The 15,608-nt window shown below is 47.6% G+C and overlaps 1 protein-coding gene across 1 annotated transcript; it reads left to right on the top strand.

The window, feature by feature from the left end:
• Nucleotides 1-6,147: 6,147 nt before the first annotated feature.
• On the top strand, nucleotides 6,148-15,386 carry LOC135914421 (uncharacterized). The gene is made up of 7 exons (XM_065447257.2): nucleotides 6,148-6,586; nucleotides 7,026-7,194; nucleotides 8,236-8,441; nucleotides 9,346-9,509; nucleotides 10,130-10,308; nucleotides 13,292-13,470; nucleotides 15,010-15,386. Exons 1-7 carry the CDS (start codon nucleotides 6,201-6,203, stop codon nucleotides 15,236-15,238), a joined length of 1,512 nt encoding a protein of 503 aa, XP_065303329.2. The 5' UTR covers nucleotides 6,148-6,200; the 3' UTR covers nucleotides 15,239-15,386.
• The last annotated feature ends 222 nt before the right edge of the window (nucleotides 15,387-15,608 follow it).

Genomic DNA, 15,608 nt, shown 5'->3' on the forward strand with positions numbered 1-15,608 from the left:
CGTTTGCTTTGCGCTGCGACCTCTCAACAGTGGCCTCATTGAGCTATGGCCTTCTCGTGCTAAGCACGAGTTGTCGTCGGTTCGATGCCTGTGGCCAAGGAAGCTAGCTGTACCGTGGGTGCCAGTTTAACCCAGGGTAAAACAACCTTTCATTTTGGGTTCAGAACTGTACGAAAGTAATGCAGGTAATGAAGTAGCTGCGACTTTTTAGCCATGGTAATTTCAATGAATACTGCTCGATTCCCCGCAATATATATATATATATATATATATATATATATATATATATATATATATATATATATATATTATTGTCCACACGTTGATCTTTTTTGTTCTTTTTCATATAGCTCCGACATGCCATGAGACACTTTACATACTAACAAAATAATTATTGGCATGTACAATTACCATTGAATATGGCAGAATTGTCAAGAGAGAAATTTCTAATCGTTTTTTTTTTAATTTCTTTTTTTTATGCAACACTGAGACGCCATGAAACATATTTACAAGGGCATCCACATCTCAGAGGTGTGCGAGGACCGTAAGTTTGAATTCTCGCTTTCCCGAGAGAAACACGCCGTAGGAACCACGTAATATCTCCTTAATCGCAGGTCGTCTCGGATAAGCGCTGCGATAATCTGGAACGCAGACGAAACGATGTGGAAGAGATCGTCTGCTGCGTCGAGCAGAAGGCAGTTCCAACTCAAGTGTCTTTGTTTACTACTTTTCTTCTATTTTCCGAGTATATCCGGCGGTATTTTTTGAAGGGAAGCAATGACTCGGCGCTTTCACGACACTCTGCTACCATTGCAAGAGGCACCAGTACGTTGGCGAAGTGCAAACGCACTCGAAAAACGAAACGAACAAGAAAGAAAACAACGCGGGAACATGCAAGCGTCCGTGCTCCGTACCTGGGCAAACAGAAGTGCGCAGCGTTGCGGAAGCTACAAAGCGCACTGAGATACAATGCGCGCTTGCTGGAGCGCCGTGGAACACACCATGTCGCTTCGAGGCCCCTGCACTTAACTACAATTGTTAGTATACATAGACTTTGGAGTATTTAAGCATAAAAATTATGCAGATGCCACGCACTGTGAGAATCGATATAAGCGAAGCTTTTTTTTCTGTGCTGGTTGCTTTGATTGACGATAATTAGCGGTTATGTTGACGGCGAAAGCTTAATTTCTTCAACGTCTATAGCCTAACACGAGAGTGGTGAGTTCATGTAAAACGTTACCTTGCGTGCACCACTGCTGTTTGTCTGCGTATAGTACACAGAACACACAGGGAGAGGTCTTCGCTTAAGGCGTTGTTGTGCACTGTATTTCATAACCTCTGAGAGGGTTGAGCGTTGTCATTGCCTCACATGGCACATTGCATCGTGGCAGAAGTATTTAACTTGAATTGGATTATGGGGATGTACGGGCCAAAACCACTATCGGATTATGAGGCACGTCGTAGTGGCGGATTCCGGATTAATTTTGACATCGTGATGTTCTTTACCGTGCCCCTAAATCTAAGTGCACGAGCGTTTTCTATTTCGCCCTCGTCGAAATGAGGCTGCCGCGCTCGGGATCAAATCCGCGACCTGCATTTATTTACTTTATTTATTTACTGTATACTGCGGTTACGAAGGACCATGCAGGAGGCAAATGGCTCATAGAATTGAACAGCTTTGTGGCACTAATGAAGCCGAGCGGCTCACAAACACACAAAGTGGATAATACAAAGCAAACATATTAGTGTAACTGGAACCATTAACAGAAACCGGTGCAACCTGCCCAGTTAAAATAATACAGCTAACAGGAACGGGCAAAATAATAGAGCTCACATTCGAGTGCAATACATATAACAGCAGGAAGAAGCGAATAAAGGAACTCTCCTCCGAAATACATCAGGTGCACAAATTCAATGTTTTGCAAATTATGAAATAACACTGCATCAATAAAACATTTAGAATAAAAAATAACAAATTGCTAAAGCATGGATAAATCAAGCAGCAGACTTTCAAAAGCAGTTGTAGATTCTGATGAAACAACTTTTTTCACGCAGTGCATTCCAATCAGTAACAGTTCGCGGAAAAAAATGAGTACTTGAAAAGGTTTGTGCGCGTTTGATACGGAAGTAGATTGTGAGCATGCCGATTTCTCGACGCGCGCGACAGGAATGGCTGAATATATGCGCGCGTATCACATTCAGTTTGTTGTGATAAAGCAAGAATAAAAATTTAGGTCTCGCTATCTTCCTGAGCTGTTCTAAAGTTGGGATCTTATTTTCCAGCATTATGGATGACCGTGAATCTGTAAATATAAAGCATACTGCCCGCCTCTCGACCATACCGAGCCTATGCTTATGTTTTTGATAGTGGGGATCCCAAACTACGCTCGCATAAGAAGCTTTGCATCGGATGGCACGTTTTTTTTCGTTTTTTTTTAAGTTTGTGTCTAAGAAAGCCGAGTTTACGAGTAGCTGCTGTACAAATGTTTTTGATGTGGGAGGATTACTTAAGGTTGTTAGTGATTATCAAATGCCATAGCCTCAAAGTTGACAGTCGATCGCTTCCGTAGTGTCGCCTGGACCTTGCGGTGCGCTTTAATTAATGCGGCTCTACTTCTGCACGCCCTGCGTAATTTGTCCGCTTCACATATTAGCAAAACAAAATTCTCAAGCAAATTCCAAGAAGGCAGCTAGTATAACCACTATACTACCGACGCCGCCCAAAGTTCCGAGAAATTATTTATATAAAATATAGGAGAAAAAAATTCAAAGGCGTTTCGAAACAGCATTGACGTTTAGACACATCCATCCGCTTGCCAGTCACTTCCACACTTCTTCAGCCGCCATACCTGTGCCACACGCAAGCGCTATATACAGCAAGAATAGCACCCCCTAAGCTACCTTGATATCGAAGTCCATCGCTGCTAGACGGCGAGATCATAGGCGACGGTTCAGGGCGTTCCTCACACGTGTCCTTCCTAAGGCGAGGCAGACAGGCAGGGTACGCACGTTCTCGCTTCGTTTATTGTTTGTCCGCAGGCATATCATAACACGCAGCCGCTCTCTCTCCAGGTACACGCAGAGCTGAGGCAACAAGTGCAATGACGATGGTTCGGGGTGTTGCTTGCGCGCGCCTTGTATGCTTGCCGCTGGGCGGGCAGGCAACCTGTTGCGTGCGCGCCCGTGCACCGAGCAACACGAACAGTCCACGCGAACGTCGGAGAGCGCGAAGAACGAATAATTCTCGGCGGCAGCCAACGCGAGCGCGCTGCAGGGAGGGCGCCGATTTCCGCGAGGCAAAAATCTCACGACGCGAGCTTCGCCGCTGCCGCTTTCGGAAGCGAGTCTCGGAGGAGCGTTGAACTCCGTCGCCGGTTGTTGTCTCCTTCGTCATCGACAGCGCGCCCGAAAAGACGTTATGATAAAGTGAAGTGACGCCATGGTTATTGAGCACTGGGCGCCGCACAGGATGCAACGAGCAGAACGAGCGCTCGCTGTTCGCCAGCGAGCGCTCGGCGAACAGCGAGCGTCTAGCAAGCGCCTGGCGGTTTTGACCCAGCGATCGTTGAACGGGACGAGAGGCCGATTAGCAGCTGCAGCAGCAGTAGTAGTTAGTAGCATTATTATTATTATTATTATTATTATTATTATTATTATTATTATTATTATTATTAGTAGTAGTAGTAGTAGTAGTAGTAGTAGTAGTAGTAGTAGTAGTAGTAGTAGTAGTAGCAGCAGCAGCAGCAGCAGTAGTAGTAGTAGTAGTAGTAGTAGTAGTAGTAGTAGTAGTAGCAGCAGCAGCACCAGCACCAGCAGCAGCAGCAGAAGTGTAGGGAGGCTTGGAGGAGGAAGTGTACTGCCTTGCAATATCACCATCGCTTTGCCGTCTAACTACCCTTCAATCTTGCGACTTATAGTCCCTAATACTTATTGCTTCGGTCTCCCTCACACACACACAGGTGCTTCAAAGCGACACAGTAGGTTAAAGCCCGCGAATGCATGCCTTCAATGCGGTAAACGCTAAACGACGAAGGTAGACGCTAAACGATGCCGCCCTAAATCGAGAATACGACGTATTTTTATTTTTCTACGTTTTTTTGTTTTTTTTCTGGCGGAGCAGCCATGCCAACTATAACCAAGTCATCGTACAGAATAAAAATACATTAAAAAAACATATGGAGCACAAATAAAAAAGTAATAAAGGTGGACCAGCGGATCTGCCTTAGCGCTTCCTCCAACAACCTTCCCAGATAAACTGCTCCAGGCCGGTATCTCGTGGGAGGAGCTTGCAGATACACACGAGTCGAGCCAGGACGGGCAGCGACACATTAAAAAGTCCGGACAATGCAGTTGCAGACGAGTCGAGAATTCAAAAAATGTAAGATTCCCCTACATCTAAGAGACCGGATCAAAGGTTGCTCTGCAAAACGCTCTCAAAGTGGCCAGGCTCAGCGGTGCTCTGAAATAGGGGCGCCGACCACTCAATACGACGGAGACTTCCGTAAAACATGAAGACCTCTGTTAGCCGCTGAAAGCTGTAAATAGAGCAATAAAGTTTTTCCTTCCTTCCTACCTTCTATTCCTCGCAATATGCATCCAGAGCCCACCAAAGAAGGAAGAATGGCAAGGGGAAAAACCTTTAGAAATTCCTACGAGAAAGACGAAGAATAGACGCGGAAGTACAAGGGCAAAAAAAGAAGCGCAAGCGATGAGCATTGTTAACAACAAGGAAGAAGCGGCGGCCGTCTCCGTGGACGGTCACGCAACTTGGTTTAAATTTTTTCCATTTTAAATATCCGTGCTCTAGGAGCCTCGTATCCTGGAAACTGCCACAGAAATGTCTGCTCAGCCGTGGAGGAATTCATAGTTGTTTCAAGACGATTCTCTTAAGTGCATCCATTGTTATTATCAGCAGATTAAACCATTTACTACCTTGGTGGCTTAAAGCGGTTGTAGACTTCATTACTGCCTTCTCGTTTAAGGAACCGAAACACTAACATATATCAAGCCTGTTTTTATTACAAGAAGGTGCAATACGTTTAATTGCAAATGCACCATACGTCAACCACACTTCTCCTATTTTCATAAAACACCATGATACTAAGTATTCAAACTATCAGGAAAGAAGTCGTAGTTTATGTTTTTCAACAAGTAAAAAGGGAACCAGACATTTTTTTTTGTTATCTTCAAAGGCAGCTCGGATATCATTTGCGACAATTCAAGTACCTTACTAGAACATACTAACAAATTATGGCGTCATACAAACGAATAAAAATATTCGGCAGGACTTTTCTTACAATGAATGTCTACGTTAATACGATTAACATTACTGTGTAGCGACCACGTGGTAGCGACACACCGTATATTGCCACCACCGAAAGGCGTCCTGTACGAGGTGCGTATGCAGCGGGGTTGCTATCTCGCGCATCGATCTGAGCACCCTGCGCCATCTGGTGGCGCCGCCGTGAACTTCGCGCGTGGCGCTGGTGTGAATATATATCCACACAAAATTTTCTAAATATATATGTCGCCGTTTCGATACTACGATTCTAGAGAGCACCAGTTAGAGTTTTTTTTTCTCACCGAAAAGATGCAAACACCCCGTGCCACATCCGTGACCCAAGTTGGTCCGACACTTTGCGTTGAATCCTGTTCTCTCAGCACAACGGCCCGATTCTGTACCCATTATACCCTGGACTACCGAGTGATCCAAGTTGGTGGCAAAATGGTTAGAGACTCAGCCCGAAAGATAGACAGGCAGATAGCCCCTAAAAAGTACGTGAAGGTCCCAAGGAATGCTAAGCGCATTAAAACCTACGAGCTCCCCAGATGGACGCTCGTGTGCCGCGTTTAAGTGCACGTTTAAAGAACACCAAGTCGTCAAAAGTAATCCGGATCCCTCAACTATGCCTTCTTCAGAAACTACCGTGCAGTGTGGGGACGTTAAAATCGACAATTCAAACTTGAGCACCTGCAAACATAAGTTTGTATTATACCGAAAGGCAGGCTTTGGAAGTAAAAAGAAAGAAAAAGAGTCTGTGAGTCATTACAGTTATTTTAACATTCTTTTGTCTTATTGTTATGTGTAACTACCCGGTTCTTGGCCAATCCTCCAGAGTGGGTATGTGCCGCTAACGTCTAGGCTCTGCCTCTACGTGTATTCCAGAGGGCGAAGAAGAGAACGAAGAAGACTTCTGAAAATGGCCGCATCTGAACCATCTTCAACGGCGCCGCTCCAAGGAGAGGCGACGACGACGACGGAGGCGACTCGCACTCCAGAGCTCTGCAACAAGGATAGGCCTCCGGCGCATCCTTCGTCCTCGAAGTTTCCCGGCGCGCCTGACGTGCTCGAGGACGGGCGAGCTCTGTACCTGGGCACCTGGCGCCAGCGGGTAATGTCGGGCACCTTCTTCCTGCTGCTCGTGCTCTCCTGGCTGGCCGTCGTCCTGACCAATGCCACGGGACAGCACTCTGGCGACGTCGCGGTCCGACCACCGCCGAGTCACATCAGCGACTATCCTCTCCCTCCCGATGGTGCGGGCCCAGTGTTGTCGGCGGCATCGTCGGCGACCGAAGGCAGCGCGAGGTATGCAAATCTTTGTGGATCGCGTGCTGCGTCTGGTGTTACAAAGGAGAAGGGAAGAGGAGAGGGACTAACGTGGAGGTTACCCGGTGTAAATACCGGCTGGCTGCCCTGTGCTGGAGAAAGACAGACATCGACGCGTGATAGAAGGAAAGAAGTGGTAAAGAAAGAAAAGAAGAAACCTACAAGGCACCGTCAGGTGCACAGGGTGTCCCAATTACCACGCACGAACGTTTAAAAACATGCAAATGCCAGGTAGCTGAACAGAACCAAGGTAGTGTTGTTTGCCGTCGCTTGGAGATACTCACATTATTACTTCTTTTTTTTTTTGCATACCCAGCTTGTCTGCTAACGTTGCTACTCGAAACGCTTATTCTGTTTCCTGTCCCTTGTGCTCTTTTACGCTGAAACCGCAGTAGGCGCTCTCCTCCTTTTTTTTCAGCTCGACGCGAACTGCGCGTCACTCTATAAACGGGGCAACAAAGCCGACCAAGTCGACGGCTCGGTCGCGGATATCGGCCGCCGCGACCTCTGCTTGGAGTCGCTTACAACTGTGGCGGCAGTCCTTACGGAACAGAACGACACCGGCTTCGTACTCCGGCCACGAAATGGTAAAGCCCGCAATATCGTACTTGTAACTCCTTATACTTCGGGCCTGTGTCAAAATGCGAGATGAAGCGAGGTGTATAGCTACACTCGGTAAGAACCAAAGAATTCAGCACAAACGCCGCCCACAAAACCGCACCCGTCTGTTCCTCCGAGCTCTAAAACATAGTTCCTGAAGGACGCCTACATCGAAAGAAGTTCCCCTCCACCATGACGTCATGCAATTTAGCGAACGAAATTGGCTGCCCCAACTACGCGAATTCTCTTCAAGTTACACAGCGGTATATTTGCCACTGCGTTCTCTTGCAAGGTACGAGACAATGCACACAGAAATTGTTTCGGAAAGTGACCAACCTGAAGCTGATATGCTCTCTTACCTATTAATAAGGTGAAAGGTGCCAATAGTAAAAAATATTTTGAATGACATTTGTACTTAATTTCACAGTAATGCAGCACGCCAGTGGAAGTTGCAAGGCATGCTCTGGCACCCAAATTGAGTAGAAGGCACCACACTGCTAAAGGGCATGTGGGCAAGGTCATAAAGTTCTACACGAAGAATAATAGACGAAAATGTGCGGCTATGGTGCCAACGTGCGCTACTAGTATGCACAGTACTGCATCCGGCGCTGCAGTGATAGGCACATGTATATCGTCCTGAATTTCGTCATGCTTAGGTGGGTTTATTATTATGGCATAATTGGCGCTGCTTAGTTGGTATCCACAGGGAGACCGACACGCAAACACGTTGTTCAAGGTCTACGCGCAAGGTCTGTGCCCGCATATATCGTGTTTGCGTGGCAGTAGTGTCCCATGTGCACGTCACCTAAGCGGCGCTATGCTTGCGCCATAAAGTCGTGCTGCCAACCAGCCCAGCCGAAGCACTTCTCTCGTGCTTCATCGTTTCGACCTAATCTCAGCCAACACAAATCTGCTGTAGGCTCAAAACCAGAGGCTTGGCACTCGGGGTATTAAGCCGCCGCAGATGGCTCGCCGAAAACGTATAATTGCCACCGAGGCACCCACCCCGTTCGCTCTCTAACGTCCAGGAGAGTTCGTCCGAGCCCAAGAAAAACCTGTGGTGCGCATACAACGGCAGCGACCCCTGGTTCAGGCCGCACCATTTGCCCCTGCACCTGTGCTCGGCGGTGGTGCTCTGCTGCCTGCCCCTGACGGCGCCGCACGGGGAACCGTCGGCGCCCAATCTCCGCTTTGCCGACTTCCTGAAAATACAGGACGCCAGCAGAAACACGAGGTGGGTAACGCAGTGTTGTCAGAGAGCTTTCGTTTGTCCGTAAACTTCTCAACATTTGCAGATTACCGAGTTGCCCGAGCCATGGACGGCAGATGAAAACGATCGTGATTTATTGGCATCCCCTTTCAAACGGGCGGTGAAATATCGTCACCCAGGGCGTACTTGAGATAAATGTGCCTGTCACACGGGAACTCGAAAGTCTTTTGAGCTAAAAAAACTTCTGAAAAAGAGTTTCGCCCGCAAACACACGACAGTGAGCGATCTCTTTTTCAGAAGCGGTCATTTCTGGTAGCGTTGTTCGTCGATCTCTCTTACGGTCGAAAACAGATCCAGCAACAACAGAGAAGCCTGAGAGACCAAATTTAGTAAAGAAAGCTTTTATCGAAAAAAATCAGAAAAAAATTAAAAAGATAGTACAGTACAAAATTCATAGGTGTCATTATAGATATGATATCATAGCGTAAGTTTAGTTAGAAGTTGAGTTACTGAAGTGTCTGGGATAATTAGAATGGATTAGAAATCGCTGGTTACCGCACACCAAAACACAAAATCGTACACTTTAGAGACCCGCCACGTGAGCACGACTTTGGCGAAATTCCTGGAAACCCGGAAATAGAAAGCCGAAGTAATTACGTCACCAATGACGTCACACACAAAAACGTGGCGTGATATTTAACCGGCTAATCAATGGATAACAGTTGTCTCCGGCTTCGGTTCGTGCATTGCCTTCGCCTAAAGTTAACCTAAAGAACACTAACGTCCAAGTGCGATTGCCACTGAGAGACATCTAAGTCAAAGATTAGGATCACTTACCATTTCTTTTTCTTTTTTTTTGCGGGCATGAGAAATGAACAGCTTGACTAGCAACAAGATCTACCGTGCATACTGTTTCGTTCTTCAATAGACCGAGCCTGCTGGTGGCCCTGGCTGGTCCCCAACAGGATTCCGGGGTGCTGCGCTCGCTGGCGCAGCGGGACCACGGCAATGCCTCCAAGAGGCTCGCCGTCCACGTGCTCCACTTCGTCGAGTTCAACCGGCTCGACGGCGTGCTCCTCTACACGCTGCACTGTGAGCGGATCGCGGACTCGCTCGCGTTGTGAAGTTGTAGCTTCGAGCTTCGCGAACTCGTCGGTGCGTGAGATGTTCGCTGTGGTTTTAACTCGCCGACTAAAGAGACGAGAATTAGTGCGCGAATGTATTTTTGCGTTCCTTGTTTTTTCTCCTTATTTGTCCCGAAATGAACGCCAAGTCAAGAATGAAAATATGCGACGGCAAAGTAAGAAAAATACGCAGTGGTCAAAAAATCTTGCTGATCTGCCAATTTGAAGAGAAACAAATTTTTTTTATCAATGTGTACGATCGCAGTACGTTTGGTGTCGGGCAAAAGAGTATTGAACAAGGAAATTTAACAATACGAAATTACCCAAAAAATTCGACATTGCGTAAAGTAATCAAGGCATGGACATGGTTAGTTGGCATTACTTCAATTGAAAGAGAAGGCAGAAATAGCTACGACTAGGTATTTATTTCCCTGAATATTGCAGTGCGCGCCACAACGCACGCGCACGCTGATACAGCTCTGAGGTCTTCGCACGCACATCCCTGACAGTGCTTGACACGTACCGGTAATGATGAAAAGAAGGTGAACAACGTCGTGTTAAATATTAGACTTCTGCATCGACTCGCAGGTGGACCGGACGAGGTAGCCATCTACCGGGCGCTGTACGAGCGCCTGGACTACCACGGCTACACCGCCGCCGTGACGTGCCCGGATGGCGAAGGCGGAACGCGGCTGTTCGCGGAAGCTAAGCTGGGTCCCGTCGTACTGATACCGACTTCAGCGAACTCCAGCAGGACCCAGTGTCCGGTACAACACACCTTAAAGCACTCGAAAGCCGTTCAAGCGATACTAAAGGGAAACGTTATAGACGAGTTTTGACTCATTAAAACTTCTTTCTGGGCGAGTTGGTGCATACTTGACATAAAAATTGTTACAGCGCAAACACATGCAACCGCAAAGTATGAAGGACGGGACACAAGCGCTTGTGTCCCGTCCTTGTAACAATTCTTATGTCAAGTATGCACCAACTCGCCCAGAAAGAAGTTTTAATGAAGTACCTTTCTTGTACAGTGGGCCCTTCCTTCTGTGTTCTTCCCTCTTCTCGCATCACTGACCTTTTACTGACCCACATCGTGAACGCTACATGCCGGGCAAGGCGCTACGCCTTCTGTATCCGCAAGGGCCTCGTCCCAATTAAACAGTGCTTGTGTCCCGTCCTTCATACTTTGTGGTTGCATGTGTTTGCGCTGTAACAATTTTTATGTCGAGTTTTGACTCGTACGGTGTTTTTTTTTTGAAACGCTATCTATCCATTATCATTTGGCGGGGCGCAAATAGAGTGATCATTACTGCAGATAATTTCACCTGGAAACGCTGATGCCGGTAAACCACTGTGATGTCAACGGATTTTGTCATGGTAAACAGGCATATTTTGTTGCTAGTCATTTATATGGTTCATTTTCACCACATCATTATATAATAAAGTGCGCCTTCGTACAGGGTCACATCGCCATGTACCTTCGGTTTTTGCACATTTTATGGCTAACCAAGACTCCAATTGTCGTAAGAATTATCTTTGCAGAAGCGTACTTTGCTGGTAATAAATTCAACTGAGTATTCGTGTTTCCTGTCCCTTAAAGAGGCACGCCGAGGCATCTCTGATTTATGCATCTCTCACTTGCTGTCCCTTAAAGAGAAACCACAAGAGTGCCTTGAATTACCTGAAGCGCTTGCATGAGTAAACGCCGGCAGCACACAGCGCCATTATATTCCAGCAATACGATTTATTACAGAGAGTGCAAGAGTGGGGTTGAAGATTAATATGTAAAAGACAAAGATAACGATCAATACCCGGGCAAGGGAACAAGAGTTCAGAATCTCCAGTTAGCCTCTAGAGTCTGTGATGGAGTACGTTCACTTAGGTAAATTACTCACAGGGGACCCTGATCATGAGAAGGAAATTGACAGAAGAAAAATGGGTTGGAGCGCATTCGGCAGACATTATCAGATCCTGACTAGAAGCTTACCATTATCATTGAAAAAAAAAAGAGGTGCACAATCAATGCATTCTACCAGTGCTGACATATGGGACAGAGACTTGGAGACTGACAAAGAAGCTTGAGAACAAGTTAAGGACCGCGCAAAGAGGGATGGAACGAAGAATGTTAGGCGTGACGTTAAGAGACAGGAAGAGAGTGGTGTAGATCAGAGAACAAACAGGGATAGCCGATATTATAATTGACATTAAGAGAAAGAAATGGCGCTGCGCAGGTCACGTAATGCGTATAGGTTAGATAACCAATGGACCATTAGGGTTACAGAATGAGTGCCAAGAGAAGGAAGCGCAGTCGATGATGGCAGAAGACAAGGTGGGGTGATGAAATTAAGAAATTAGCAGGCGCTAGCTGAAATCGGTTGGCGCAGCACAGGGGCAATTGGAGATCGCACGGAGAGGCCTTCATCCTGCAATGGACATAAAATAGGCTGATGATGATGATGATGAAATGAAAGGCTTCGTCAAATCTGCACAAACCACAGTGCAGCTGCGCACAAAACTTGCAGGAAATCGAAAATTATGATAAAGTTAAAATAGCGCGTAAGCCCGACTCTCAAAGGCGACGCTCAATTGCTGGATGCATATACTCATGCTGCCAAGTGCTTGCCTTTTTTTTCTTTTGGCAGCTTCCAACTTCCGAAAACTTTTGCACGCAACAGCTGTACACATCCACAGCAATAGCTGCGGCTTTCATTGTTCCAGACATCTGTTTTCTAATTGTGACTGCGCCCCGTTTACGGACCCTCCACCTACACTGGAATAATTTTACGAAATGTGGTTCAGAGAGAGCGACCAAAGGCGCGTCGCTAGACGAGTTCCCTGCAACGTAAAGGTACACTTGAAGCTCAAGCTGATCCACAGCTTGTCGAAACGTTGGCTCCAGAGGCATCTCTTGTTCACCATGGTGACCGCAAATTGACTATCCCAGCTTAAAATCCTCGTGCAGTGTTAGTCACTTCATGACTGCATGATGACATGAGAATTACGTTCGTGTAAGCAACCCTTCGCGCGAGAAGCGGGCAAAGTGTACGGGCGGTTCTTTCTTTTTTTACCGGTTTACGTGTTCATTGCGCTAAGCGCACCGATGCACAGTGGGCGTTTTCTGAAAAGAAGGAAAGGCCCAAGACAAGTGAAAGTACGTATTCATTGGTAACGTCACAACCAAGGTACCGGCGCTACAGTTTGAGCGCGAAGTTCATAAAGGAAAGCTAATAGCGAACGTTCTTGCTGCTTCCAAACAAATGCAAATCAAGTGAGTCCTAACCAGCCACGGTGGTTCAGTGGCTGTGGTCTTTTGATGTTGTGATCGAAGTCGCGGATTCGAGTTCCGAACGCGCCAGCCGCGTTCCGATGGGGGCAAGAAGGCACTTGTACTCAAGCACGAGCGCGAGCACAAATAATCCCAGATGACCAAAACTAATCCGGGGGCCCCCCTCTACGACGTTTCTCGTAGACCGTGTCTTGCATCGAGACGCTAAATACCAATTTCCAAATTTATGGCTTCAACAAATACTTCACCACAATGAACTAACCAAGTGTTGCAGTTTAGCGTAACTTTAATAATACCGACGCTCAGATAATGTCCGGGCTCCATTTCAGCGAAGGGCTCACTATCGAGGACGTGTATACAGTGGTGACAACGTACGGTGACGCAGCGACATGGAAGCTGGAACGTCCATGAAGTAGCCATCGCTTTAAATCATTTACACGACGCTGCTGTTCGCGTCTCCACAGCTGGGCCTCGCCCGACGAGTGCTGGACGACGCCGAAAGCGCGACCGACGTGATGCTGGGCGTCCAGCTCTCGGGCCTCCGATACACGTTTCCTGAAGGCGGCGCAGCGATTGGCCGGGAAGGCGCCGCCGCCTCGCTCGTCAGCAGCGCGGCCTACCGGGACGTCTGCCTCGCCATAAGGTACGGGTGCCACGACGCTGCCACCTATCGATGCCAGCGGAGCCAGTGCTGAGAAGCACCGGAAGAGGAGCCAATGATTGTTTTGGAAAGAACAGTGCCACTTTACTAGAGCAATGTAACTATATATGCGTATCTTTTGCAGGCACGTGTACGCCTCTGCAGTGCACTGTCTGAGGAAAGACGCACAGACTTGATTCAAAATGACAAAAACCATGTCCGCTTACTTTAAGGTGGCAGCCTGTTTGTGGTACATACGACGCACTTCAACTACTGTCCCTGCGGGTGTGTAAAGCTGACTTTGCCGCAATAATATGCTTCATGAGGTGGAGCCCACGATGCTAAATGCGATAACGTGGAAAGTTCGAAAATCTGTGTGTGCATGTAATTGACAACGTTACAGTGTCAACGGGAAGCTTCATCGTTGGTAAACCAGCAAAAAATTACGGAAAGCGCACTAGCCGTTGCAGGCAGGCAGCAGCTGTATACATTCACAGCAGTAGCCACGGCTTTCAAAGTGTGGCCACATGCAAGAGTGCGCGGGCACACCGTCTTGCGCTTCCTTTTCAGTTGGAAGCTACGTCGATTATATCAGATTTTTTTTTACTTTCTTTGAGCTCTCCGTAACCTAGCCGGGTCGCTTTCTATTTACCTCTTACCACAGTATGTTGCCGCTGTACGAGTAAGCGCGTGCTGACGCTCGGTTGACAGAATCTCTATCATTATCATCACTATCACTATCTCTATCATTATATGTTGCAGCAACTGAAGGTCAAAGCTCTTTGAACCCGAGAAATAACGATGGCATACGTCAGTGCCCCCCCCCCCCAAAAAAAAAATTACTGTAATACTTGTTTCTACGAATTAGTCTCGGTTTCGGCACCGAGGAGAGACATGAATCCGTCGTGACGTCATGATGCACCGACAAGCATCGCTCCGGCGATCGCTGGCGGCGGCCACACGTGATCGCAGCCAGAAAACACACGCGATGTTTGTGTTTTCGTTTTTATTTGTGAGCGTGTGCGAGAGAGAGAGAAAGGTCATCATACCTACCCTTACTACTGCGCGACATTAACAAATTTAACTCCGTGTCACGACGTCGTCTTATAATGTCGAAGACGCCAGCTCTGACGTTTCGAGACCAACCATAATATTAGGGCAAGATATTTTTTAAGTGTTAGGCAACTTTCACGCTTGTCAAATGTAATCACTGCAGGGCGTGCGAGGATCGAGGACTTGGAGAATGCCGTGTCAGCATTATGGTTATGTTGTTTTGTTTCCCTGTCTCGGCGCTAACCCGCCGTCTGTTAAGAGCGCGCAATGCTTAATCACGCCAGCACGACAACACGCACTTTGTAATGCAAAATTATAGAAAGTTGGGAGAGTTGCTACGGTAACGTGATCTTGGATTGTATCGCGAAGTGACACGGACAGAGACTTAGAAGCAGACAGGACGAGCGCGGTCGTCCTGTCTGCTTCTAGTCTCTATCCGTGTCACTTCGCGATACAATCCAAGAACACCCCTTGTCACGTTTAATGCAGGGACCACGGCTGGTCCGGCTACGGCAGCTCGACGGGCGAGTGCGTCGTGGCGCACCGCAACCGCACCTGGATGGCCGCGCTGACCCCCTGGGCGCTGGCCGTCCCCGGCGTGGTGGGACGCTTCGCCAAGGCCGGGGTCGTCGTGCTCGACGTGGACGCCGACGACGCGGGCGGCTCGTGCGGCGCGCGCCCCTTCCCGCTCACCGACGCGCTCCACAGGCTTCTCTGAGAGCCGGCCCGACTTGTTTCGTCATCGTTTGCCACCACTACACACACCGTCGTCTGGCGCCACGGGAGTGCAGAGAGCAAGATTTTTACCGTTTCGCGTACAGAAGCAGTAGCATCGGTCCAGATTAAACAAGCAGAGATAAAAAGAATAGCTCGTCGGTACTCATTCATTCATTCATTCATTCATTCATTCATTCATTCATTCATTCATTCATTCATTCATTCATTCATTTTATGCGCCTCAGTTTGTCGTTATTGAGAAAGAGGTACGAAGAGCTTAAGCTCCGCGTCAGCTCAGAAATCTGGGCACATTAAAGCAGCAAAATGTGGTAAATCAGTATATTTCGTCTTTGATTTTCACCAGAAACGAA

This window comes from Dermacentor albipictus, chromosome 6 (assembly GCF_038994185.2).
Source record: "Dermacentor albipictus isolate Rhodes 1998 colony chromosome 6, USDA_Dalb.pri_finalv2, whole genome shotgun sequence".
NCBI lineage: Eukaryota > Metazoa > Arthropoda > Arachnida > Ixodida > Ixodidae > Dermacentor > Dermacentor albipictus.